Here is a 25,464-nt window from a genome sequence, read left to right as displayed (position 1 = left end):
GGGGTGGTGGGAGGATGAAGTGAGAGCAGATGTACGTGAAATGGGGGAGATGTGTTTAAGAGCAGTGTTGATAGTGGAGGAAGGGAAGCCCCTTTCTTTAAAAAAGGAGGACATCTCCCTCGTCCTAGAATGAAAAGCCTCATCCTGAGAGCAGATGCAGCGGAGACGAAGGAATTGCGAGAAGGGGATGGCGTTTTTGCAAGAGACAGGGTGAGAAGAGGAATAGTCCAGATAGCTGTGAGAGTCATTAGGCTTATAGTAGACATCAGTGGATAAGCTGTCTCCAGAGACAGAGACAGAAAGATCTAGAAAGGGGAGGGAGGTGTCGGAAATGGACCAGGTAAACTTGAGGGCAGGGTGAAAGTTGGAGGCAAAGTTAATGAAGTCAACAAGCTCAGCATGCATGCATGAAGTAGCGCCAATGCAGTCGTCGATGTAGCGAAGGAAAAGTGGGGGACAGATACCAGAATAGACAGGGAACATAGATTGTTCCACAAGCCACCCCACCGGCCTCCAGGTCCAACATATTATTCTCCGTAACTTCCGCCACCTCCAACGGGATCCCACCACTAAGCACATCTTTCCCTCCCCCCGTCTCTCTGCTTTCCGCAGGGATTGCTCCCTACGCGACTCCCTTGTCCATTCGTCCCCCCCCATCCCTCCCCACTGATCTCCCTCCTGGCTCCATCCCTCCCCCTCCTGTCTTCTCCTATCATTTTGGATCTCCCCCTCCCCCTCCAGCTTTCAAATCCCTTACTCACTCTTCCTTCAGTTAGTCCTGATGAAGGGTCTCGGCCTGAAACGTCGACTGTACCTCTTCCTATAGATGCTGCCTGGCCTGCTGCGTTCACCAGCAACTTTGATGTGTGTTGCTTGAATTTCCAGCATCTGCAGAATTCCTGTTGTTTTTATATGATGTTTTGTTTTATTTGAACTGTCCAATTGAATTTCTATTATTCTTGTTTCAGGTTCATATTTCACATGATTAAGATATTGAGAGTTTAAGATGATACACAAGTTGTCTTTGGTGATTGATTTCCCTTAATACTCTCAAATTGATGCAATATTATTTGTATTTTCATAAATGGAGTTAATGATGCAATTTATTTATCTTTTATAAGTTATCAGTTTTCCATATTCTGACCTGAAAGAACTTCCATAAAAAGCAGGGTTGATTTATTAAATTAATTATATGACAGAGACAAGTTATTGACCAGATCTGATACTTTATATTTTTATAAGTTTGGGCAGTCAATCATCTACTAACAGATGTTCTTTAAGCATCTGTCAATAGCAAGGACCCTCGGGTTTTCTGGTGGACATCTTACTTCAGAAGTCAATACCCTGCCATTTGTATGTCATCATCACCAAGCAGGTGTTTGATCATTTGAATTACTGATAAGACATCCTTTGGGATTTATGTATTGACATCATTTTGTCACCAGTCAATATTTTGATTGACATGTGTAAGTCAATAATCAGACAACAGGTGCCGTTAGCTAACCTGTCAATAGCCCTAGAGAATTTTGCAGCTGGCTTTAAGGTAACGGGCAGTGACTAATGTTTTGGAAACACAAAAAGGTGAATAGATAATGTTTCCTAAATGGAAATGATTCATGAAGTGTAATGTTTGGAGGGCTGACAGAGCAGATACCCAGTCATTTATTCAATGGATACGGAAGTTGGGAAAGTAGCATTCTGTGAAATGGATTGCCAACTTTTTTTTAAGTCTCTAAAGGGAAGAAAAGTTTGGTAGAAAATGAAGTATGAATAACTATTGTTGAAACTAATTCACTCTGGGATGGTGCAGTATGACATGGTCTAAAATTGAGTAGAATGAAAATAGCCACTGACCAGCATTTCTCTTAGCACTTTTTCTTGATGAGAATAACTAAGCACTACGAAACACTGAGCTGGGTAAGACAGAAGAATGATATTCCATATCATGATTTGACAATTTTGCCAGCTAGACCCAATGAGCTGAAAATAAAAACTTTACTACTGAAAGATAGGGATTTGCCATGCAATATTATGCCACTTTTTGACTGAGACTTTGACAGTAAAGCAATACAGAAGTGAATAAATCTAAGCTGAAAGCCAATGCGACTCTGGAATGCAGTGGAATTAAATGGTGAGAGATCCCTCGGTTATTTGGTGGAGCATTCTCCTAATTTGATACATCTGATCTCTCTGTCCAGTGCGGTATGAAACTAGATTTCAAGAGTGTACACATGCACAGATGTCTCTCCCTGTGAGTTGGGGGCAATTCAAAACCTGCCATTTGTGTTCTGTTACTATCATCTCCCAATTTGAGACATCAAAAGTACTTAATTGGCTGTAAAATGGCCTGTAATCAGCACAAAGAGACAAATACTTTCTTTCTTTAACAGTACCAATAACAAAAGAAACATGAATCTAAAGAAGAAATAGTGATTACTACTGTCTCCTCTAAGCTGCACTGTTGCACAGTAACTGAAATGCTCACACACACATTCACACATAGCCTTTGTTGCCATGTAGCTGGAATTAGATGCAGGTAGAAAAAGTTTATGAAATGTAAAAGATTTTCTTCGTTGTATTGGTTTCATTTTACCCTTCAATTAATAAATAAAATGTGATTTTAAATTGTCATTCTAAATATTCATAGTATACTTATTACAAAGTAAAACATTTAAATTGCTGAACAGTTTTCAGGCCATGTAACAATTTCCTGCTCAGAGAAATGGTTGGTCCCTGCAACTGTAAAGAAAATAGAGGAATCATTAGTTATTAGACTCAAATGTTTTGGTGAATAAGCAACACAACTAGCCATATAACAACCATATAACAATTACAGCACAGAAACAGGACACCTCGACCCTTCTAGTCCGTGCTGAACACCTACTCTCACTAGCCCCATCGACCTGCACTCAGCCCATAACCCTCCATTCCTTTCCTGTCCATATAGCTATCCAATTTAGCTTTAAATGACAAGGCACAAGGCAACCTCTCACATTTTTCAGACGCTGCCTTTGTTTCTAATATATTTGTTGATATAAAAGGTGATGCCTATAATTCTTTTGAAACTCTTCAAATTTTATTGGTTCTTTGAAGTTATTTGAAATATTGCAAGGCCTAATCTTATGCCAATGTGCTTTGCGCACCTACCACACCCACAGTTTTGCATTACTTTAAACAAGATTGTTGCCTTTGTGCCAGAAATGGTCCGCTCTGCATTTAGCTCATGTTTGTTATTGGGTGGAAGTGCTTGAGCTACATAACTGGGGCAGAGATAAGGACTTTAACCATTCTGTTTTCCATTAGTAATAATGGTCAGGCATACATGAGTGTTGGTTTAACTTGCTGAATTAGGCAGTCTTTTTGGAACATGTATCTATAGTTACACATACTCAGACAATATCAAATTGAATGAGAAGTGAAAACCATAGCAAGATGTTGGACACAATCTTTGCATGAGTAAATGAAAATAATTTTCAAGGCAGTTGCTTTTTGTCTGATCTGTATGGGCTCCATTCAACAAAAAAAAAGCTAAATTTGTCCTAATTTTCCTTTAACATTATCCGGGTTGTAATGACCTCATTGTTTTATATATTTCAACAGGTCGAAATTAAAAGTTATTCAATAGTCTATACTAAAACACTCTTTTGAAATCCAATCCAGTTTGCATCTGCATTTTAAGTTACATGTTGAATCTGTTTTAAATGAAATATCGTGAACGAACAGTCTTTGTGGGCTATATAAATTAACATGTAATTCTGGTTAAAATCCATGACAAATGGGACCTGACGTACGTGTCATACTTTATCCGAATGATTCCATTTTGTTGTTAATGAAAAGTTGATCAGGCTTAGTTTTAAATGAGATTTTAAAGACACAAGAAGGCAGGGAAGATGTGTAGTTAACTGGAAAAAAAAGGACAATATAGGAAATCTTGCTTTCTTGGTTTACTTGATAAATATTGAGTTTCATTAATCGTTCTCTTTGATTTTTTTAGATCAGATGTTAAACTGTCTCTGATGTAAGCAGAAACCTCAAGTTAATTTCTGACCAAACGTTAAAGGAACGGTCCAAACATTTACAATCAGATCAAAAACATTCAATAAAAATCACGATGGGCAGTGTTTTTTTTTATCATCTGAGGTACTTGTAGATCATTGCATATCTGTTTTCTGGATTATTGCTGGAACCGGGACGCGCATGTACATCTTGGGCCAAGTGATGGCACGTAGATCACTCAGATTACTAAAGAAAACTTAATTTGAGTTTACTATTAACTGATTTTTTTTAAAGTAAACGCTGTAGCTTCTTATTTTATATACCGTTGTTCATGTAGTCATTCCCAGCCCAACCGCAGGCTTTGGTTCTCCGCTTGTGCGCATGCTCTTTGAGTATGAGTCTGTTCTCACATTCGCCCCACTCCCTCACTCGCACCTACAATCACAAGTCCTAGTTGAGATGGCTTGTCGATTTTGGTTTTAGTGCAAAGCCAAATCCATTTTACTGCTAGGGCTTCTCCAAACAGATTTAGGCACCAAGTTGAGCCGATCAATCTGTTTCCGGGAGGGTAATAAAGGCCAATGATTTTTAAGAACACGCCTAAAGCTCTTTTGATTCGGGTTGCAACCAAATCTTATTCATCCGCTAAAGAAATTGGAATGTCGATCTCACGATGGCATCTAGGTGTGCTCTTTCTTCAGTGTCCGCATGCTCCCGCTAGTAGGCCGAATGTGGTCGATTTCACATTACTATTAATAATCTTGCAAACACTGGAAAATGTAAAGAATATTTTATTATAAAATGTCAACCGATTTCACAGATATTGAATAATTCCTATATATCAAATAAACTGACTATTTTATAACAAATTATCCTTACACTTTACTTGTCACAGGGGCTACAATGTCGAGTATTTAAGCCCAGACTAAACTTTTTTTTTAACCTGTAACTGCTTTATTTAAATTATTCGCTTCTGTTAGGCAGTTATGTGATACAAACCTGCGAATAGCAAACTTGCCGATATCGATCCACTGAGTAAAGTTGCCTTTTTATTTCATACTGCGCTCTGTGGCCATTTATAAATCAGACTGAGGTCTCTGGAGAGCGACTGGGTCGTGAAAGATCATTGCGGTCTTTGGTTAAGAACCATTAGTTCGCTGTAGCCCGGAGTTTCGGCATGAAATGACTCATTCGGTTGTCCCCTTTGGGACCCTTTGCTGGTTGTTATGAATTATTTGTAGGTTTCTCTCACGATTAAAATTAGCCTCGTCGTGCGTGAAGTCTGTGCAGATGGTGCCCTGGCATTTTTGATATTATTGATGGCACCTCTCGCTCAACGAGTACTCTCTATATTTTGTATTAGACGCGACCATGCCTACTCTCTGGACACTGCAGGATGAGAACCCGTCGTTCAGATCACAGGCAGGCATCTCGCAGTGAGATCATTTGTGTTATAAATATCCCCGTGCCAGCAGTAGCTTTTGCATGGAAATGCCTGGTGAACACGCCACAAACCGTCGGCGGTGCGGGGAGCAAAGGATCAGCAAAATGCGGGCATTGTCCTAGCAGCGAGCACTCGGAGAGATCTACTGGAAGAATGCGCCTTCACTTCCTCCTCCTCTTACTGAATCACGCTGTCCGCTTCGCCTCGGGCCACATCGAGCAGGTAGTGTCCGCAGAATCACTCCAGGGCACTGCAAACGAGAGCTCTTCAGCCATGCAGAGCCGTAGGTCACTAAGGAACGTGTACCAATGGAATAGGTCTGGGCCGCGCACTGGAAGACTCTATTGTAGAGTTGGAATTGGTTTTCATTTACAGATTCAGCCTGATGGCAAAGTCAGTGGCTCCCATGAAGCCAATCTGTTCAGTAAGTGTTTGTTCTAAATAAGCTCACGTGACAATAGCAGACCCTATTACATACAATCATAAATAACGCAATATGCTCTATGGATTGCAATTTTCTACGAGGAAATCTCATAGAAATTACGCATGTGCATCGTGTTTCACAATAATTTCTCGCTGCCAATCTCTTTGCATGATTGCTTGTATTGCAAGTAAATTGCTTCGACCACCAAAATACTGCGCGTTTGGAGGTCACGACAGGGTGTATAAATGTAAGAGTTGACACACTTGTTTGTGTAAAGTAATAGGCAGCTAAGTATTTTAATCTCCGCCAACTTGTTTGCCTGTATGACTTATGTATTAAATAAACGTCGACACAATTTTGTTTAACAGTGCAGGGTTAAGGAAATATATGCAATGTACAAAGAAAGTAACCCTATAATGTCTTAAAGCATATAATCGCTATTATTCTATCTCCACTTAACTGGAAATAGTGTATTTAAAAAGCTATTTTTGTTATAAAGATCGATTTTGTGTTTAGTAGTTCCGGGGACAGGTTGTCTGGCTTAAGATTCGCCGTGGTCATGTTAAGCTGCTAAGTATGTTGTTAACAGGTGCAGGCTAAAGGGAATTGAGCGCTTGGAGTTTTAGATTGTGTTAGAACTTGGTGTGGTCGATTTGGCCAGTTAATACCTGGAAATAATACAAATCATAATTTATGAACACTTGAAAACGCCAAGAAGCAGAAATCATAGGACAGATAGAAAGTCGTAATTGTTCAAAACTTTCTGCACAAGAGAGCTCTATATTTAAAAGGCTGCGAGGCTCTGTGATCTGCAGTGTCACCATATCAAAGCCATGGTACAATCCGTGTTAGTAATAAAAAGGCAGTATGCTATACAGCGCAATTTTCGTAGTTTACAAGATCAAGTAGTTACAGACCTGCTGGTTGTAATGGGCTTTCCGTCATCAATAGGTGAGCGTTGAAAAGAGCTTTAAACAGAGGAAGATTGCTTTTAGCCTTCTGGCGGCAGCCGGTAAGTAAATTTTAGAAACCCGGCATTAAAATATCTTTCCTGTGAATATTTCACTTCCAGGTATTTTGGAAATATTCGCCGTGTCTCAGGGAATAGTGGGAATCCGTGGGATTTTTAGCAACCGTTTTTTAGCGATGAGTAAGAAAGGGAAACTCCATGCAACGGTGAGTATGAGGTCGCAACCATTTAAATTTGCACAGGGCTTGAAAATAGATTATTCCTCAAATCCTGGTGCACTGTGCGAGTGTACATGTTGGATGTGAATTGGACAAACCTGTGAGATGCCTGCAGCCGCTCTCTTATAAATGAGTTGCTCAAAAGGGAATGTAGGTTATGATGAGAAACTGACTGAGCACCCGCAGTTGAGAAGGATCTCTTTGATGCCCATCGTTTCCACAAAAATTTCGCGCAGATCATGATAAATCATCAAACACTACTCAAACGTAAGAAATAAATTGAAACGCTGACCACTGCCAAATCATTCCCTGGTTACTGTTGTATTCCATATTGTTATATATTACTCTGTTGTACGATCAAGCTCTGGTGCTAAAGATGTACGTAAGCCTCTGAAAGCATGAACTTTCCCCGGTGCTTCCACGCCAACTGTTAGGTTTTCCTTCTGGTGCTGTGATCAACTAGATGCAAAAGCTCAAATCTAATTCGTTGAAGACTGACTAGTTTTCTCCATACAAAGGAGAAGCAGAGAGATTCGGTCACTATAGAAACAGAGAAAAATATCTAATTGCATAGGGCATCAGGAAATATTCGGTTTGAAAGCAAAGCTTGTATATATAAAAACCTCTCGAACAAGCTTGCAGTTAAATTCCATTAAATCGTGGAATTGTCCTGCCACCGCGCTACCGTCTTTCAAAATATTACCAAGTAATTTCAACAATTCTTTGCCCACATTGCATTTTAATCTCAACTATGTTGAACGGCATGGATGAAATTGTATTGTAAATTCACAGATTTTATGGGTCACTTCCGAGTTATACCACATAAATAGGATTTGTTGCACATATTTTTACCATCTTTGTCCAATGCCGCGCGTAGATTAAGCCTCGAATTTAAATTATGAGAGATTTATTTTCATATAGCTCTGGGTCACTTTTCAAAATGTTAGCTATATAATAATCCAATGTATTTACTAGTTTGTACAATATTGTTAAGGCTCCTAACGAAATTATACCATTCGAATCTGTCGTGGATTCTAAGCATGCAACTTGACATTTGACCTAAATTGCCTTCTGTTGGTGCTACTAATGCAATCGATAGTAAATGACTCGCGACTGCTTACTGGTCATGCTTGGGTGAAGTTTTGTGATTGCTTAATAAGTTTTGGAAGAACAGTGTGAATGTTTCGCCCGTCAGTCATCATGGGTCTTTGTAGAACTCAATCGGCCCACTTTCAGCTGAAACGAGATAAAAGTCAATGATACAACTAATCCTGCAATCCCGCTGAACCGATTCGCATATGAAGTTGTAACGCTGTTCCAGTTCTTCGTTCCCTTATCTTGACTGGTCGCCTGACATCAGTCCCCCCCCCCCCACCCTTTTTTTTGCAAAATACAGATGGCAACGTAATTAAATCGGTAAGTGGGTTCCTAGGATATTGTATTCCAGCATTTACGTGTCCTAGCAATTATCAACCGCCACAGAGAAGAGATTTTCTTTTAATTCCTCTGGAGGATTTGACACATTTTGAAACGCTGTGATATTCACTCCACATTAATTGCATTTTTTGACTGCCTCGGGCGTGGAAATGGGACATATCACGGAATAATAATTTCATATAGAAGTTTAAAATAACTTCCTTTTCTAATTTTGACCTACAAGCTTAAAACTAAACTGCTATTTTTCCATCAAAATTCCCAAAAAAACGGGCATTTTTCAAATTGAATGCCACCGCTGGAAATAGGCAGACAATAGTTGTCACTAATTGACATCTACTGGCTTCTGGAAATTGACTTCTGTCATATTATTGCAGATTCAAAGAGCTTCTAAAGAAGACTGGGACAGGTGCACGAGGAGCTCATAAAGATACAATTTCTGATATCTATTAAATTGTTCTAAGGTTACAAAAAGGCACAGCTACAGAGTCAGTTTCCTTAGGCTACCGCCAGATGTATATTTTCACATCTGTGACATTTGATCAAAACTATAGCTACCTTAAATACTCTTAAAGACTTATATATCTTGAAAAATATGAGGTGCCATGGCTTCATTTTCCGTTTATGAAGATTTTGAACTTCCGAATCCCTGTTACCATTTTCCCGTAATCGGCATGTGTTCGAGGTTCTTGTCCTTCATAATCTTTTGACAGACACATTCCAAGGCAGCCAATTGTCCTTAGCTAATTGCTGTTGCGTCTACGGGTTTTCATGAGTTGGAACGTTCAATGTGTTTCTCTATCTACAGGTGCTGACTTGCTTATCGAGTAATTCCAGCATTTTTATTTTTTATTGTAAGCGTAACAATTTATGGCAGGACAGTTCGCCCTTAAATGTATACTTGTGGACAAACTAGTTAAACACATTAGTGAGAAAGGAATCGAAAGATAAAGTGGTAAAGCGAGGTGAGATTATTGCATGGAACATAAGTAATGGCATGGACTCTAGGAACTCAAAGGCTCACATATGCTATATTTATATATTACGTTATCTGAGATAGTTTCTTAAAAACAAAGGCTAATTTTGTTTGCGCTTTTGCTTTTATAGACGAAGTTTACAGCTGATTGCAATTTCAAGGAGCGATATCAGGAGAACAGTTACAACACTTATGCCTCGGCTACATATAAAAGCGAGAACGGTAGCCGGGAGTGGTACGTGGCTTTAAATAAGTGTGGCAAAGTTAAAAAGGGGAATAGTCCTCGGGTGAAACCTCAACACATTTCGACACATTTCCTTCCAAGGTTCAAACAGTCTGAAAAAGAAAAGACTTTCAAAATTACTGAGAAGATTCCAGAGAAGAAAACGCCACCCAAGCCTCCTAAATCTCCTCCTCCTGTAAAGGCCAGCAGGAAGTATGTGAATGTTGTCAAATACAGGCCAAAATTCCGTTTTGGATAGCAGTGGGTGGATTTCACTCCTCTTATTTTCTTCGGGCGGGAGCCAGTGACTTTGGTGGGAAGCAGACCTGAAGCAACGAGGCTCACTATACTTCCCGGTGAGGCATGCCATCCATCGATCGCGCCCAGTACCGGCAGCGTGAAATAAAGGTCTTTCATTGTTGTAAGTAGATGCTGCATCAGCACTGGAGACGGGAAACTCAACGGGGACAATGCAAAAACTAATTTTTTTGGTGGAAGAATATTTTCCGGTCTGTATTCAAACGTTAGTGGGGGAAAACACGCTGGAAATGTGCATTAATTTTAATTGGGAAAATATTTTCAGCTGGTGTGTTTCTTCGAGGAAGATGTGTTTTTTTTTAACAGAAAACGCAAAGGGTTACCCCGGACATTGAAAAGGTTTTGAAAGCTATCAAATGCTTAACGATGTATATCTCCTTTCCCAGAGACTTGCAGTTCTTGCTGTTTATGCATCCCATCTCTACGATGGACATCACTGGTACTGTATAATTTACACAGATTCTTGTTTGGAAGGCACTTGCAGCAATGACTCCGAGCACACGACCTCTGAGACCGCCTGAACAGGTGGAAGGATGAAGTGGAGACCGTCAATTAAACTATCACTTTGGAGTTCAGATGTTTAAAATGCCCCTGTCATGATCCTAGCATTCCACTGTTTACAGACCTGAAAGGAAAAGATTGCTTTGCTTGACAGAGAAAAAATACACACGCTTTGGGAGCCTGCGTCTGTCTATAGGTGTATCGAGTGGCAGGCATCAACTTCTCGGACCGTTATCGCACACTGTCATCAGAAACGTTCAATTGGCAAAAATCTCTCCTGGGACTCGTATCCGGAAGGTAGCGATTCCTGTGGTAGACATTGAATTAAAACAAATGCCTTATTGTATACGAGGACACGTTATTCTGAGAGTTTACATGCTTGAACTTCACTTGGGAATCGGTGACTGCTGTCCTTCCCGGTAACAAGCATCGAGGAACATTCATTTATTTAATGTGCATGCACTCTTTATTACACGCCTTCAAATATTTTGAGGCATTCTTTGACAAAGGTATTCAACATATGTAATGTATTAACTTTGTTTACATCCAGGAATTTGATTGTTAATGCTAGGTTCAGATCATCTAATTAAGGAGGTTGTCTTGCTGAATGATATCCAGATGGTTATTAAGATACGTAAAACTGGAATGTATATTTTCTCATTGCCTGCTTGATTTTACGGGCAATATGCTGTAAAAAAAAAGAAGCATTAGTGTCTATGTGCAGAAATTGATTAATGAATGTTTATCAAAAAAAAATCTTGAAGAATCAGATTTTATTTCCATTGGATGCTGTTTTGAGAATACCGATTAAAAAGCCCATTCTCTTTTTATCTTTCGGTAATTTTCAGTAATTCTGTACGTTTATAGTTTAATCTATTGGACCGGAACGGGGCAAATAATAGTGCAGTGAGTATCACATTGGACCTAACAGGAACATTCACCCAGCGACCTATCAAAGCTGAACCTTAAATTTGACTCTGTATTGCATGTAGTAAGTAATTGGTAAATCTTAAATTACATCATTAATTAGATCACTCCACAGGGAGTGATTTCCTGACTACAGCTTCTCTGTCCAAAAAGAAATGTGAGGAAAATCTTGTTTATCTTTAGCTAAATATTTTAAATCTGCATTATTGAACCCCCTGCTGAGGGAAGGAGTTTTTTTCTAATTCCTGATTGAAGCCTACCTTGATGATGTATTGCTTTACCTGACCTTCTCTCAGCCTGTTTTGTTCCACAAAACATAATCCCATCTTTTCCTATCTAAATTTGTTGCTGAAATCTATTTATTCCAGGAAGCATTCAATTTTTTTTTTCACACTGGGGATTTCAAATCCTTCCTTAAACGTCTTGATCAGAATTGAAAACAATACGCTGCTTGGGGTTACATGAATCTTTTATAACTGCATAACATAATCTTTCTGCTCATTTATGAAACCTGGGATCCCATGTGTCCACATGTCCTGTGACCTCCACTGATTTAGGCATGTAAATATCCAGGTCACTTTTGTTCCTGTACACCATTCAGAACTGCAACATAGAATTTATTATAATGAGATTATGAGAAAGAAAAGGGAATTGCAATTTTGATAATCAAGCACCTATCTTCATAAATCCTACTCCAATTAGACAGCTCAAGTTTTTAAAGTAATGAGCATGCCAGGATGAATTAATAATTTCATGACGGAATGTGGATAAATCAGCCCGAGAGCCTGGAATCTTTGGATCTTATTACACAGAAGGTGGCCAATTCACCTGTCAGGTTTAGGCAGATTCCTTTAGTCCCATTTCCCTTCTGGTTTCGCCGTACCCCCGCAACTTATTCCCTTTCATATATGCACATAAGTATGTTGCAATGTCGTAGAGCATTGGAGTGGACCCAAGTGCAGGACACAGACACGGAGGTAGCATTAACAGAAGTATTTTATTAATAGTTGCCAGGAAGGCCTGAGAGAGAGGATTAGATGTTTACATGGATGTAAATGTTGGACAACAAACCGGAAGAACCTGGACTTAGAATTCGCCATGGAGCCCAGACTTGGCCATGGAGCCTGGACTCGGATGTGGAGCCTGGACCTGGACTCGGACTTGGGCACGTAGCCTGGACTTAGACTTGGACATGGAGTCTGGACTTGGACTTGGACACGAAGAGTCAGAATCCCCAACTCGGAGTAGCGGCAAATGGCCGGACCTACTGAGCTGAAAACGAGACAACTAAACCAAACAACAACAGACAGTTCGAATCTTGACATGGAATAGCTCATGAAGCAGCAAACGGCCAGCAATCACTTAGCTGGACATGAAGAGACAGAATTCCCAACTCGGAGTAGCAGCAAATGGCCAGATCTACTCATCTGGACATGAAGAGACAGAATCCCCCAACTCCAAGCAGCAGCAAACGGCTGGACCCACTCAGCTGGAAATGAGACGACTAAACCAAACAATGACAGACAACCAGCATCTTGACTCGAAGCAGCGGCAACCAGCCAGAAACACTCAGCCGGACAGGAAAAAGACAGAATTCGCATCTTGACTCAGAGTAGCGGCAGACGGCCAGCATTTTCAGCAGGACACGAAAATGACAGAATTCTCAAAGCAGCCCCAGGCACTAAGGCAAGTTAGAGTCCATGATTCTTGGCAGCCCAGAATGTGCATTACTGCACTTGCTCAGGTGATGGTCCAGACTTCTCGACAGCCCAGAAAGTGCATTGCCAGACTGGCTTCCGGTGACAGTCCAGCACTGAGTAGATGCAAGCCAGAGCTTTTATGCTGACCATTCGGATGAAGATCAGGTGCCCTAATCAAGGAGCCCAGTGGAACATGGGGAAAAGGAAATTAACTGAAATGAGGAGTCAACGGACCGGACTGTGACAAAGTTCTTCAATTTTTCATTAACCTACACTAAACGGTAACTACAGCATCCAACTAACATACTAGTATACATTTGCGATGTAGGAGGAAACCAAAGTTTCCCGAGGAACCCGATAGTTCTGGAAAGAATATATATTATGCATAGGAATCCTGAGGTCATTTTTAAACCCATGTCCTGGCAGCTGTGTCAGTTGCTCCAGCTGTTGTGCAAATGTGTGTAACCCAGCAGCTTGCTGTCCAGTATTGTGTGAATTATTAATGCTAAAGTAAGTGATTATGATAATCACAATATAACAGAATTTCAATTAAAATTTCAGAACAATATAGTTACATATGAAATGTTGGATTTAATATTTATCCAAAGTCAAATACATATACCTATGGTATGAAATAGCCGGTTGTTAGGATATTGCTATCATACATATGGGAGTAGATAAGTCTTTTTGAAATGAAAAGCATAATTTTCAAAAATATTAGTTCCTTTGAATAAAATCCCACTGTAAAAATAACATATGCATTCCTGTCTAGAAAATTTAATGTTAGCATTGCATTTGAAAATGAAGCTTATGATATTAGTCAGCAGTTTCAAATAGCAGAGGATTGGGCAGTTTTTAAATCAGCAAAAGTAATTTCCGAGAGTCCATGCCCGATCAGAAGGCACTTGTCCCAGTAAATCTATGTCAACACTCAGGCCAATCCCATCCCCACCATTCATCTTCCCAGCAAACCATTCTCCTCTTATTCTCAGCAACTGTCCCTAGATTCTACAAATCACCTACACCCCAGGGGAGATCCAGAGTGGCCGATTAATATACCAACCGGCATGAAGGAGCCAGAGCAGCTGAAGCTCGGGGAATCCCCGTGCAGACAAGATGGGCAGTGAGGATTGAACTTTGGTGAATGCAGCTACAATAACAACAGCCAACAGCTCCACTAACTGTGACTCTGTGTTGTAATGAGATATAGTGAAATACATGACAGTATAGAAAATAAAGCATAAAAGTTATAATAGAAATAAACAACTTGTATGAGTTTTTGTTTACATGTTTACAAAAGTAGGAGAGTGGTGGGGTGGAGATGCGTCTCCACCAAAGGAGGTGTAAGGCACCTTTTACCTCCGCTAGCCTGTAGGTCACCCTTGGGCAAGGTGTAGCACCTGCATAGCACCCACCCCCCCCAGCCCCCAGTCCTGATCAGGGTCATGTGAAGCCATGGGAGAAAGTGGTGGACGGATGGTCATGTGAGCAGCTGGTTCATATCACAAGTCCTGGTTATGCGACCACCGACACCAGGCGGACAATCTTTGTCATGGGGGCGCTGAAGGTGGACCCAAATGCAAGACACAGACACTGAGGTACCGGGAACTGGACTGGACTAGAGTTAGGGATGGGACTGGGCACAGACTAGGAGCTGGGACAGGACCACAGACTTGGGCTAGGACATTGGCTAGGAAAGCAGGACCAGGATAAAGTGGGAACTAGGGGCCTGGGCTTGGACTCCGAGCCAGAGACCGGACAAGGACCCAGAACCTGGGCCTTGACTCAGGATCAGACCCTGGAAATAGGCGAGGACATGATGTGGCTACAGGACTGGACATAGGCTTGGGTTCTTTGGGGCTTGGCTCGGTTAGGGCCTTGAGTATGGAGCCAGGACTTCTTCTTAGAGCACAGGGCCAGGACCCTTCCTAGGACACAGGGCCGGGATGCTTACTAGGATGCGGGGCCGGGATAACTGCCGAGGTAAACCACCAAGGAAACTGTCAGGGATTCAGATGGAGAGGGGAAGGGAACAATCCAGCCTCAGGGTCACGGCAAAGACGTCCTGACTTACCCCACAGAGGCAAGGACAGGAAGGGAGCTCAATCCAGGGTGGCTTTGAGTCTCGGGGCGGCCAGAAACCTTGGCTGGCCACGGAAACAGCTGAGTCCATATCCAGCTCAGAGTGGCAGACGGCCACTCAGCTGGCCCTGGAAATGGCCAAATCCATACCATGATGACTGCTCCGATGAGAGACAACAAGGCTCTGTGAAGCGGTGGTCCTCTAACCAGGCCTAGAGATCATGAATGGCTGCTCTAGCATTCCACTGGTGGGTTGCTCCAAGGTTACTGACGAGACAAACCAGCACTCACACTCGACTCCAGGGCCACTTGTATTCTTAGCCCCAAGACGAGCATCAGGTGCCTATGATTAAGCCCAACTGAAACAAGGGACAGCCGGAAGACCCAGAGTCCGAAGTGCACGGACTGGACTGTGAACCAGAATGCGGACTTCACGGACCGGACCATGACAATCTCTGACTGGGGTCACCCGTAATGTAAAGCCACTGCCCAGAAGAAGGCAATGGCGAACCTTTTCTGTAGAGAAATTTGCCCAGAACAACCATAGTGGATGATAATAATCACCTATGCCATATGACACAGCACATAAAGATGATAGAAATAAGATGTTAGCAAGAATAAATATGGACCGCTTACAGGCCAGGATAGGAGAATTTATAATGGGAAATAAACAAATGATAGAGATTAAATATGAATATTTCATATTTGATATGTAAAAAACTAAATCACAGATTATGGGAAATGAAGAGTTAGAAACTGAAAGTAATTTGAGTTAGTAAAAATATTAAGAATTTGATGGGACTAAATCTCACCAAGTCCCTTGTGTCTGATGTGCTCACACTGAGGAGACAAAAACTCGCCAAGTCCCTTGTGTCTGATGCCCTCATGTTGATGAGACAAAAACTCACCAAGTCCCTTGTTACTGAGGTCCTCACATGACTTTTTGAAGAGATAAATAGAAAACAAATGGATGCATTGATTTGGATTTTCCACACACTTCTAGATTCTAGAAAGGTACTAACATATCAGGGGCATAAGACGGAAATCTGGTGCTCAGTAAGAGGAAAAGAGTAAAATAAGGAACTAATAGCAATTTGGTCTGACGGCATTCGTTGATAAAATCTTAGATAATATAGTTGTGGAATTTGAAGAGTTAACATAAAAAGGAATTGTTTTGAAAAATCTATTTGAGGATATTGAGAGTGAAGTACTAAGGCAGAAAAGGGAAGAAGCAGCTAATGTACTGTATTTGGATTTAATGAAGACATTTTATATATGATGCGGAACAGTAGGTTGATACTCGAATTTTGGTGATGGGACTTTGATCAGTATATATTAGCGTGTGTAGGCTGAGAACTGGATGATAGATAGACAACAGAGCAGAAATAAATACATGAAATTAGCAGAGTGCTAGATTGTCTTCCACTGCTTGCAATCTATATTAAAGGCTTAGATGTGGGAACCACCCTGCATTCCTCCTTTCTTCCATCCTTCCTTACTTTCTTTTATTCCCAGTTCTACAACACATTTGCCGTGAAGTTAATTGTTGAGTAGATCAATAACCTCTGGGTGCCTGTATCTAGCTTATTTTCCCCACTTGTGACCCAGCGTAGCTCCATTCTGATGCAGGATTTTGACCTGAAATATCGACAATTCCTTTTTTCCCCTGGGCCCCACAGATGCTGCTTGGTCTGCTGAATTCCTCCAGCAGGTTGTTTGTTGAACCCATCACAGACTTAGGTTTGGCCTCGTGTAGCATAGGCATAGCTAGTTAGCTACATTCACATAAATGCTTATCAGCCGATAAGGAAAGCATGTCACATGCTATTCTCTCCACACAAGGAGGTTCACTGTCACTGAGAGTGAATATTTAGAAATTATTGTATATCTACTAATGGAACACTAAATACGTTCCAAAATTGGCACTAGTATTGTTGTGGAGGATAGTCATTGCCCTGTCACAGACATTTTTTCGGCCTGCTCATGCTGCACCAATATTTAAAATACCTCCTCTTGCTCTATCCTTTCTCCCCTGCTTCAGTTCTTTCCCACTGTGATGCTTCAGACACTCTCCCCCATTTTGACAGTTTCTAATTTCCTAGTCCCAATCAGTTCATCTGCAGCATGGTTGTACAATCCTTCTATACCGTCATTCACCATCAGAAGAATTTGATGACCGCCTGCTTCTTTCTCAAGCAGGCACCTAACCAGTTCTTCTCCACCAACATACTCATTTGCCTGGCTGAACCTATCCTTCGTTAAGCAAACCTTTCATCATCACATCCTAGACAAGGAACTGCTGAATATTGAAGCACCTTTGATGAACATTGAAAAGTCAAGTCCTGATGTAGGATTGGAATCTAAAATGTCAGTATTTCCTTTCATCACACAGATGCTGCTCGACCCACTGAGTTTCTCCAGCAGGCTGTTTGTTGCTTCAGTTTTCAGCATTTGCTGTCTCTTGTCTCTCCATTGAAACACATTTATTATAGTAAAGTAATTCACATGAGCAGTCTAAACGTTTCTGAGCACAGAGACCCCAGACACTCAGAATTAGTATCGCTAAGCTTGAGGCCCAAGATACACAAATATTCTCTATTACTGAAGTAGGCTTGATATAGACCAATGAACATAGGCCCATTGTCTGTAAGTTTGCCAGATGCACACAAGAAAGTCTCATGGTCATGCCAGTTAACAGACCACAACTCTTGAGCACCCTTTTACTGTAGGCCTGTAGCCCTCAATAGGAGGCCACCCTCTGCAGTTAGTACTCCTTGTTTACTAAATTGTCCCTTTTAATGTCAAAACTTGAATACTCCTTGGAGTTTGCATATGAGTAGTTTCCTTAGAAGACTGGTCTTTGTTTGTATGAATGATTGCTAATGACATAATTCCTGATAGATATCCTGTGTCTAACAATCCCTAACAACCTCCTGTACTGTTACACTGAGGGCCAACACAAGTTCTAGGAACAACATTTTATTTCTCATTGGGCGCATTGCAAGCTGAGCATTCGGTATTGAATTCTCCACCTTTGCATGACTTTCTCTATCTTCTGTTTGCTGCAGGGCAGGTCAGTTTTGTATGCCATCATTCTTTTGTATAATCAGACATGGCCATGCAGGCCAGACAATGCAAAGTTACCCAAACTTCTCAGCATTAGAAATATATTATGCAGACAAAGAAGATTAACATTGTTTTAACAAGTACATTATTTCACCCGAACAGAGCAACTCCCTTTTTTCCTTTCTTTGCCTTCCCCCACATTCTCTGCCTCCGAAACAAACTCGCTTCTCACTCAGTTCTGGTGAAGAGCAGACCTGAAATGTTAACTGTTTGTCCTCCCACAGATGCACCCGACCTGAGCTTTTGAAGTATTTTTTATTTTTATTTCCGATTTACAGAGTCTGCAGTTATTTTGATTTTTCATCAACACACTTGACAGCCAGGAAGCCAGGAGGTGGAGCCAATTCAATGTCAGCAGACGTCTGACTATGTAGATAAAGCTATAATGTTGTGGTTACTAGCTGTCAGGCTTTTTGTTGATGACTGAGCTGGGGGCTACTCTGGAATTAATATTATTGCCCAGGGCAAAGACTCATCAATTTTTGGGCCACAGAAAATATATCCCAATATTGTGGTCCACCTGCCTTCCTTCCATTATAGTCACAAGCTAGGTGTTAAAATATAAACATGCAAAAGTCTCTCATTAATGGAGAGGTATATATAGGGGTGTATTGTTGATAACCCAGACTGTTTAAAACTAGCCAGCCACTCAATTTTCAATGCATACACTAAATCTGGTAAAAGGAGATAATGTTTCAAATATGTTAGCTGAGGTCTTCCTCTGTCCTTTGGGAATTTTATTTTTTATTCTTGTTTGTTTACTTTCAAATATAAATAATGTGACAGACTTATTAATGTAATTCAATAAAGATTAAGTGCTGCAGTTATCTAAAAAAATAATGTACAATATTCATCTCCATTATGTCTAGCCTGCATCCAAAAGATAAGGCGATGCGGAAACCTCTGCGATAAATTAACACTTACAAATTATACATTTTATTTTAACTAATTCTGCAGGAGGGGATTAATTCTTATTTCAAAGTGGACAGATTCCTTAACTTGATACTTTAAAGGCACAGAATATGATTATTGCTTTATTGGTTAAGTGGTAATATCTACTTAGAACTATTAAGTGAACTTTAAAATTAAGTAGGATCTCAAATTACTGCTGGCCAGCTACAGATTGAAAAATATCATTCATAATACAAGGGTGTGCTGTGGGTTAAACCACGTCTTTTCTCAAATATCTGGATCCAAATGGCTGACACTTGGTTCTGTTACAGTTCTAAGTAAAACATGAGACCCAAAATAAATGCTTAGCTTGTATAATTTTATCAGAAGAAAACTAGAGACATGCAGATCAATAGTGATGAATAAGACAGAAAGGCTCTTCAAAAATCTATATCCATTAACAAAATTAATGTCTTGTAAGTGAAACTGAAAACTAAAGAAATTCACAATAGAAGTGGCATTAAGCTATTTGGCTCCTTATACCTGCTGCATCATTCAATCATGTTATTATTGTAACTCCACATATTTTGCTACTCTATCTTCATGTGACGAAAAATAAATTATTTCTATTAGGAATATTCCAGATTACTGCCAATGTTTTAAATTAATAGTGATATTTAGTCAGAACTTGGTGTAGACAAGTTATTCTTGATTGTTTGAAGCAGATAACGTTTTGCATTCTGGTCAATCCCTTATTTAGCATCACCAAAACAGATTACTTTATTAATACCTCATTGGTGATTATGGATGAAGTGTAATGCCTAAATTGGCAACTCTATTTCCTATTTCACAGAACAGATTTCATTTCAAAAGTGATGGCAGTAAGGTGCCTTGGGAGGTTCTTGATCGGTGCAACTCAGCTGGTGTGAGATGTTTCATAATGATGCTTTAAAATATTAAACAAATTACATTTGTGTTTTCTTTCCTGTGCACATTTTAACCTCTCTGTTCTACCCTCAACTTTAACAAAGAGGTTGATTTGTACAGATAGTCAGCCTGCAGTCAACAGAAGATACAGTGCTAAACTGGACTGAACTGAACTAGACTGAACATTGCTAGATTGTTTCAATGACTTTGTGGTTTGATGTTTTATATTCCCTGTTTTTCGCTTGATTTTGCTGTTTGCACGATTGGTTCTTTTTTTTGGTGCATTAGGTATTCGATGTTTTCTTTGAACAGGTTCCATGATGCTTCTTTGTTTTGTGGCTGTCTGTGGAAGGATGACTCTCAGGGTTGTATACTACACACTTACTTTGATAATACATGTATTTTGAATTCTGAATCTTTGAATGACAGCATATAACCATTTGCTCTTTTAAGTGCATTTTCTGGCATAAAATTTTCTGTATATTAACTCATGCCTGGAAGAAGCCCAATTTTATGAAAACCCTGCAATTAAGAGAAATACTATAACCTAATATATAATTTCTTGTACACTTTAGTCAGTTCAAAGAACCTTTGAAGTACCAGATGATGGGAAAATGAGTGAGATAAACTTTTAGAAGTTGAGCATGCATTTTATGTGTGACGGAATAGAGTATAGTGTAAAATTCATCATAAATTACAATTGCATTGTCTTAAATTGATTCTCTGTTTTCTGTGCGGATGAATTACTTATGCATGGACATCTATGGGTACTCTGAGTTAACATTAACTATTGTGCTGTGCCTAGCTGATGGTACTGTATCTATGGAGTGTGAACACAAGAGATTCTGCAGATGCTGGAAATCCAGAGTAACACACACAAAATACTGGAGGTACTCGGCAAGTCAGGCAGCATCTATGGAGAGGAATAAACAGTTGACATTTTAGGCCAAGACCCTTAGTCAGGACCTGGGAAGGGTCTTGGTCTGAACTGTCAAATATTTATTCCTCTCTATAAATGCTGCCTGACTTCCTGAGTTCCTTCAGCATCTAACAGAATGTGAATATCTTTTGAAGAAACTATGTAGACCTTGACAACAGCAGAAGAATTTAATAATGGGAAATCTACCTTTGTCCTGTACTGGAAAGAATGGGCAAGAGCAGATGTGTGGGAAATGGAGCAAATGCAGTAGAAAGTTCATTCCACAAAGGCAACCAGATTTCAGGATGATGTTTTGAGGATCAGCGTGGAAGGCCTTGCTGATGGAATGAATGTGACAGAGACAAAGAAAGGAATGGCATCATTATTGGAGGCAGGGTGAGAGGATACGAAGTCAATAGATGTGAATGACTAGTCTGTTTCCTGAGATAGAGTCAGAGAGTTACAGAAAGGGAAACAACATGTAAGATAGATCATGCAGATGTGAGAACAGGGTGGATATTGACATCTCGTGATAAAATTATGAAGTTCTGTATGGCTGAAGCATATGGTACCAATGTAATCCTGAATGTATAGAGGAACATTGGAGGTGTTATCCGAAATAAGCCTGAAACCAGGATTGGTCAATGCATCCATGTGTGGCCAGAGCTAATTGAGTTCCTGTTGCTTTTAATCAGAAGAAAGTGAGTGAAATCAAAGGAGAGGCTGTTGAGCATGAGGGTAACTTCCAGCAGTAGAATGAGTGCATAGACTGGGCTTCCATTCAACAAAGGCACAGAGAAGCTTGTGTCCTTTTTGACATTGGCTGAAGTTTTGAAGGGATAGGGCATGAATGGTGAAAATGAGCTGCTTGGGATCAGCAAATCGGGTAGTGTTAAAATGGTGAAGGGCGTCAGATGTGTCGTGGATGCAATTGGGAAGGGACAAGATAAAAAGAAATAAGTTCAGCAGGGCAAAATCAGGGTCAAACAATAGGTCTATTGGGTCAGTCCTCCCAGGTATGTATTTAATATTCGGTAATTTTGAGTAATATTGTAAATATATTGTTTGATTAAAGATCCTTGTTTGTTTAAATAATTCATTGTAGATTATATGTAAAAATATGTGAGTTGCTTAAGTCATGACACTACCATGTGATACATGTGTGTCTTGCTTAAAGTAAACATGAAGTTAGATTCACATTTTAGACTCCCTTTCAATTAGTTTAATGTTTTGGAGTTACAAAACATAACACCCCCGCCTCCCCTTTTCTGGAAATGCCTCAATGGGTGGATTCTTTCGACTGCCCATTACACCTGGTTCAGGTACTAAGCTAACTATTTCTTCTTCCCAATGCTGCTTTTTTCTCCTATACTGTCAGCTTCTATGGCAAAGATGTCACAACCACGGATTCGCCTGCACAGCAGATATGGCAATTGCACTTGTGAATATGCACGTGTCAGCTAATTATTATTTATTCGTGATGGTATTTAACTCCATACTTGTCGTCGTAGTGCTTGTCGAGACTTGGACAGAGCACAGCAACGCTTCGCTGCCTGTTTGCATTTGGCCTTCCCTGAGAAATTGGACTGTTGAGTCAACTAGTCAACTGGGCTATATCTGAACCAGGTAACAAAAGAAACTCTTAAATCAATTACCAGTTAATGTATGCCCACAAGTTCATTTGTCTAATTATGGGAAGATGAGTTCAGATACAAAAGCATGCAGATCAGTACTTACTTCTCCTTGCTGACTATCAACACAGGTACGCCTCAAGAATCCACTTCTCTATTCCTTCTGTACTTATGGCTGCGTGGCTAGGCACAGCTCCAAAGCCATCTATAAATTTTCTGAAAGAAGCACTGTGAAAGGAAGAATCTTTGATGGCAACAAGGGAGCGTACAGGAGTAAGTTGATCAGCTGGTTGTTTGGTATCACAATAAAAACCTCACACTCAGCCGAAGAACACAAACCAGTCATCATATTGAGGAGTCAGTGGTGGAAAAGGTGCGCAGATTCAAACTCCTGGGTGCCAACATCCCAGAGGATCTATTCTGGGCCCAACACATTGATGCAATCATGAAAAGGGTAAGCTGCCAGCTTTACTTCATTGGGAGTTTGAGGAGATTTGGCTGCATCACAGCATGGTATGGAAGTTGTAATATGCAGGATCAAAAGATGCTGCAGAGAGTAGTAGACTCAGGCAGTTCCATGATGGACACATCCCACCCCACCCCACCCCAACATCAAGGACACCTTTACGAGGTGGTACCTCAAGAAGGCAGCATCCATCGTTAAGGACCCTCACCATCTGAGACATGCCCTCTTCTCATTACTATATTAGGGAAGAGGTACAGGAACCTGAAGACCCACATTCAATGTTTTAGGAACAACTTTTTCCTCTTCCCCATCAGATTTCTGAATGATCCATGAAGACCACTTTGTTATTCCTCCTTGGTACTATTTATTTACTTTCTTGTTGTAACTTATTATATCTTGTATGGTACTGCTGCCAAAACAACAAATTTCATGAGATATGTCAATGATAATAAAATTGATTCTGATTCTGAGGTATTGAAATATAAGAATATCAAAATATATTACTTTAATACCTCACTTTGGCCTAAAAATGAAATATACAGAGTTAACAATCATTTTCTGGATGTAAAATCGGTCATACCTCGGAGCTCAGAGCAGTCTATCGTGAAATGTGGAAAGAATGTGAAACCACAGCCACATTGCCTAGGTCAGTACACTCCTCTAAACTTTGTCGCTGGAGAAGAATGGCGCTTGTAAGAGAGGTTACTGTGTCACTAACAGTCACTCTGAGAGAGCTGCAGAAGTCAGTGGCTGCAACGGGAGATGAAGTTCATTCACTTACAATCTTGTACAAAAAGGGTATTAATGGAAGGGTGGTAAGGAAGAAGACCTGGCTTTAAAAAAGTATACCCTTGTTTGGAAGGACTTAGAAAATACTGTAAAAAAGTGGAAGAATGTCTGGTGGTCAGATCAGTCTAAAGTGGAACTTTTTGGCTTCAACACTAAGCGGTATGTGTGGCCTAAGTCTAATTCTGCACATCAGCCAGGTAACAACACTCCTACTGTAGAGTATTGTGGAGGTAGCATCATGTTATGGGGATGCTTTTCGGCAGTAGTGACTGAAAATCTGGTTGATGGGAAGATGAATGCTGCTAAATACAGAGTGATCCTGGATAAAAATCTGCTAGCCTCTGTCAGAAAGCTGAAATGGTGGACAAAATTTGTCTTTCAGCGGGGCAATGACCCAAAGCACGCTGCCAGAGCAACCATGGAGTGGCTTCTAATGAAGAAAATTGATGTTCTTGAATGGCCCAGTCAGAGTCTTGATCTTATCCCGATCAAACATCTCTGGCAAGACCTCAAGATTGCTCTTGACTACCGCTCCCCAACTAACCTGGCATGACTTGAGTAATCTTCCAGGGGGGAATGGGCAAAGCGTGCTCTATCACAGTGTGCAAAGCTAATAGAGATTTATCCAAAAGGAAGACTGGCTGTGATAGTTGTGAGAGGTTGTTCAACTAAGTACTGAGCAAAGGAGGATGACTACTTCTGAACTGCTGACATTTCTGTTTTTTAATTTTTAGTTTTTCAATCTGTACAATTTTCCTTTTTTTGGGCTCCACAATAAAAAAGGAAGCACGTGATTCACAAATAAAATTTCTCAGTAAAATTAATCAAAATCCCTGGTTGTAATACTCATTTATGTGAGCAAAGGACTGGGGGCTGAATGCTTTTACAAAGCACTGTATTTGCTGATTCATCACCATGTCATCAGCAAACTTAAACATGGCATTGGAGTTGTACTTAGCCACATGACTGTAGGCATAAAACTTCTGTTTAAAAGTAAACATAACATGAATTTGCTTTCTTTTTTCACATAACACCTGGATCTTAATTATGTTAGTGAAAAGCTTTGAATAGTGACAAGATCTTTCCTTACAAGTTGAAATCAGAATAGTATTTCCAGCATATCACCCTTTTGTACCTCTTGCTAGATATCTGGCTGAGTGGTGTCATAACAATATCCTCTCACTCAATATCAGCAAGACCAATGAGCTGATCGTTGTCTTCAGGAGGAGGAGACCAGAGGTCCATGGGCCTATCCTCAACAGAGAATCGGAAGTGGAGAGGGCCAGCAACTTTAAATTCCTCGGTGTTATTAGTTTGGAGTAATCATGAAGAAAGCACAGCAGTGTCTCTACTTCCTTAGGAACTTGCAAAGATTTGCCATAACATCCAAAATTTTGACAAACTTTTATAGATGAGTAGTGGAGAGTATATCAACTGGCTGCATCACAGTCTGTTATGCAAACACCAATGCCCATGAATGGAAAATCCTACAAAAAATAGTG

At 40.3% G+C, this 25,464-nt stretch overlaps 1 protein-coding gene across 1 annotated transcript; it reads left to right on the top strand.

Moving 5' to 3' along the window:
• Positions 1 to 5,582: 5,582 nt before the first annotated feature.
• Positions 5,583 to 10,000, top strand: fgf5 (fibroblast growth factor 5). The gene is made up of 3 exons (XM_063042206.1): positions 5,583 to 5,662; positions 6,937 to 7,040; positions 9,594 to 10,000. The coding sequence occupies exons 2-3, from the start codon at positions 7,011 to 7,013 to the stop codon at positions 9,942 to 9,944; spliced, it is 381 nt and encodes a 126-aa protein (XP_062898276.1). The 5' UTR covers positions 5,583 to 5,662; positions 6,937 to 7,010; the 3' UTR covers positions 9,945 to 10,000.
• Positions 10,001 to 25,464: the final 15,464 nt, after the last annotated feature.

Source organism: Mobula hypostoma, chromosome 3 (genome assembly GCF_963921235.1).
Source record: "Mobula hypostoma chromosome 3, sMobHyp1.1, whole genome shotgun sequence".
NCBI lineage: Eukaryota > Metazoa > Chordata > Chondrichthyes > Myliobatiformes > Myliobatidae > Mobula > Mobula hypostoma.
The sequence above is the reverse complement of the archived record's forward strand: the minus strand, read 5'-3'. Positions and strand labels throughout refer to the sequence as shown.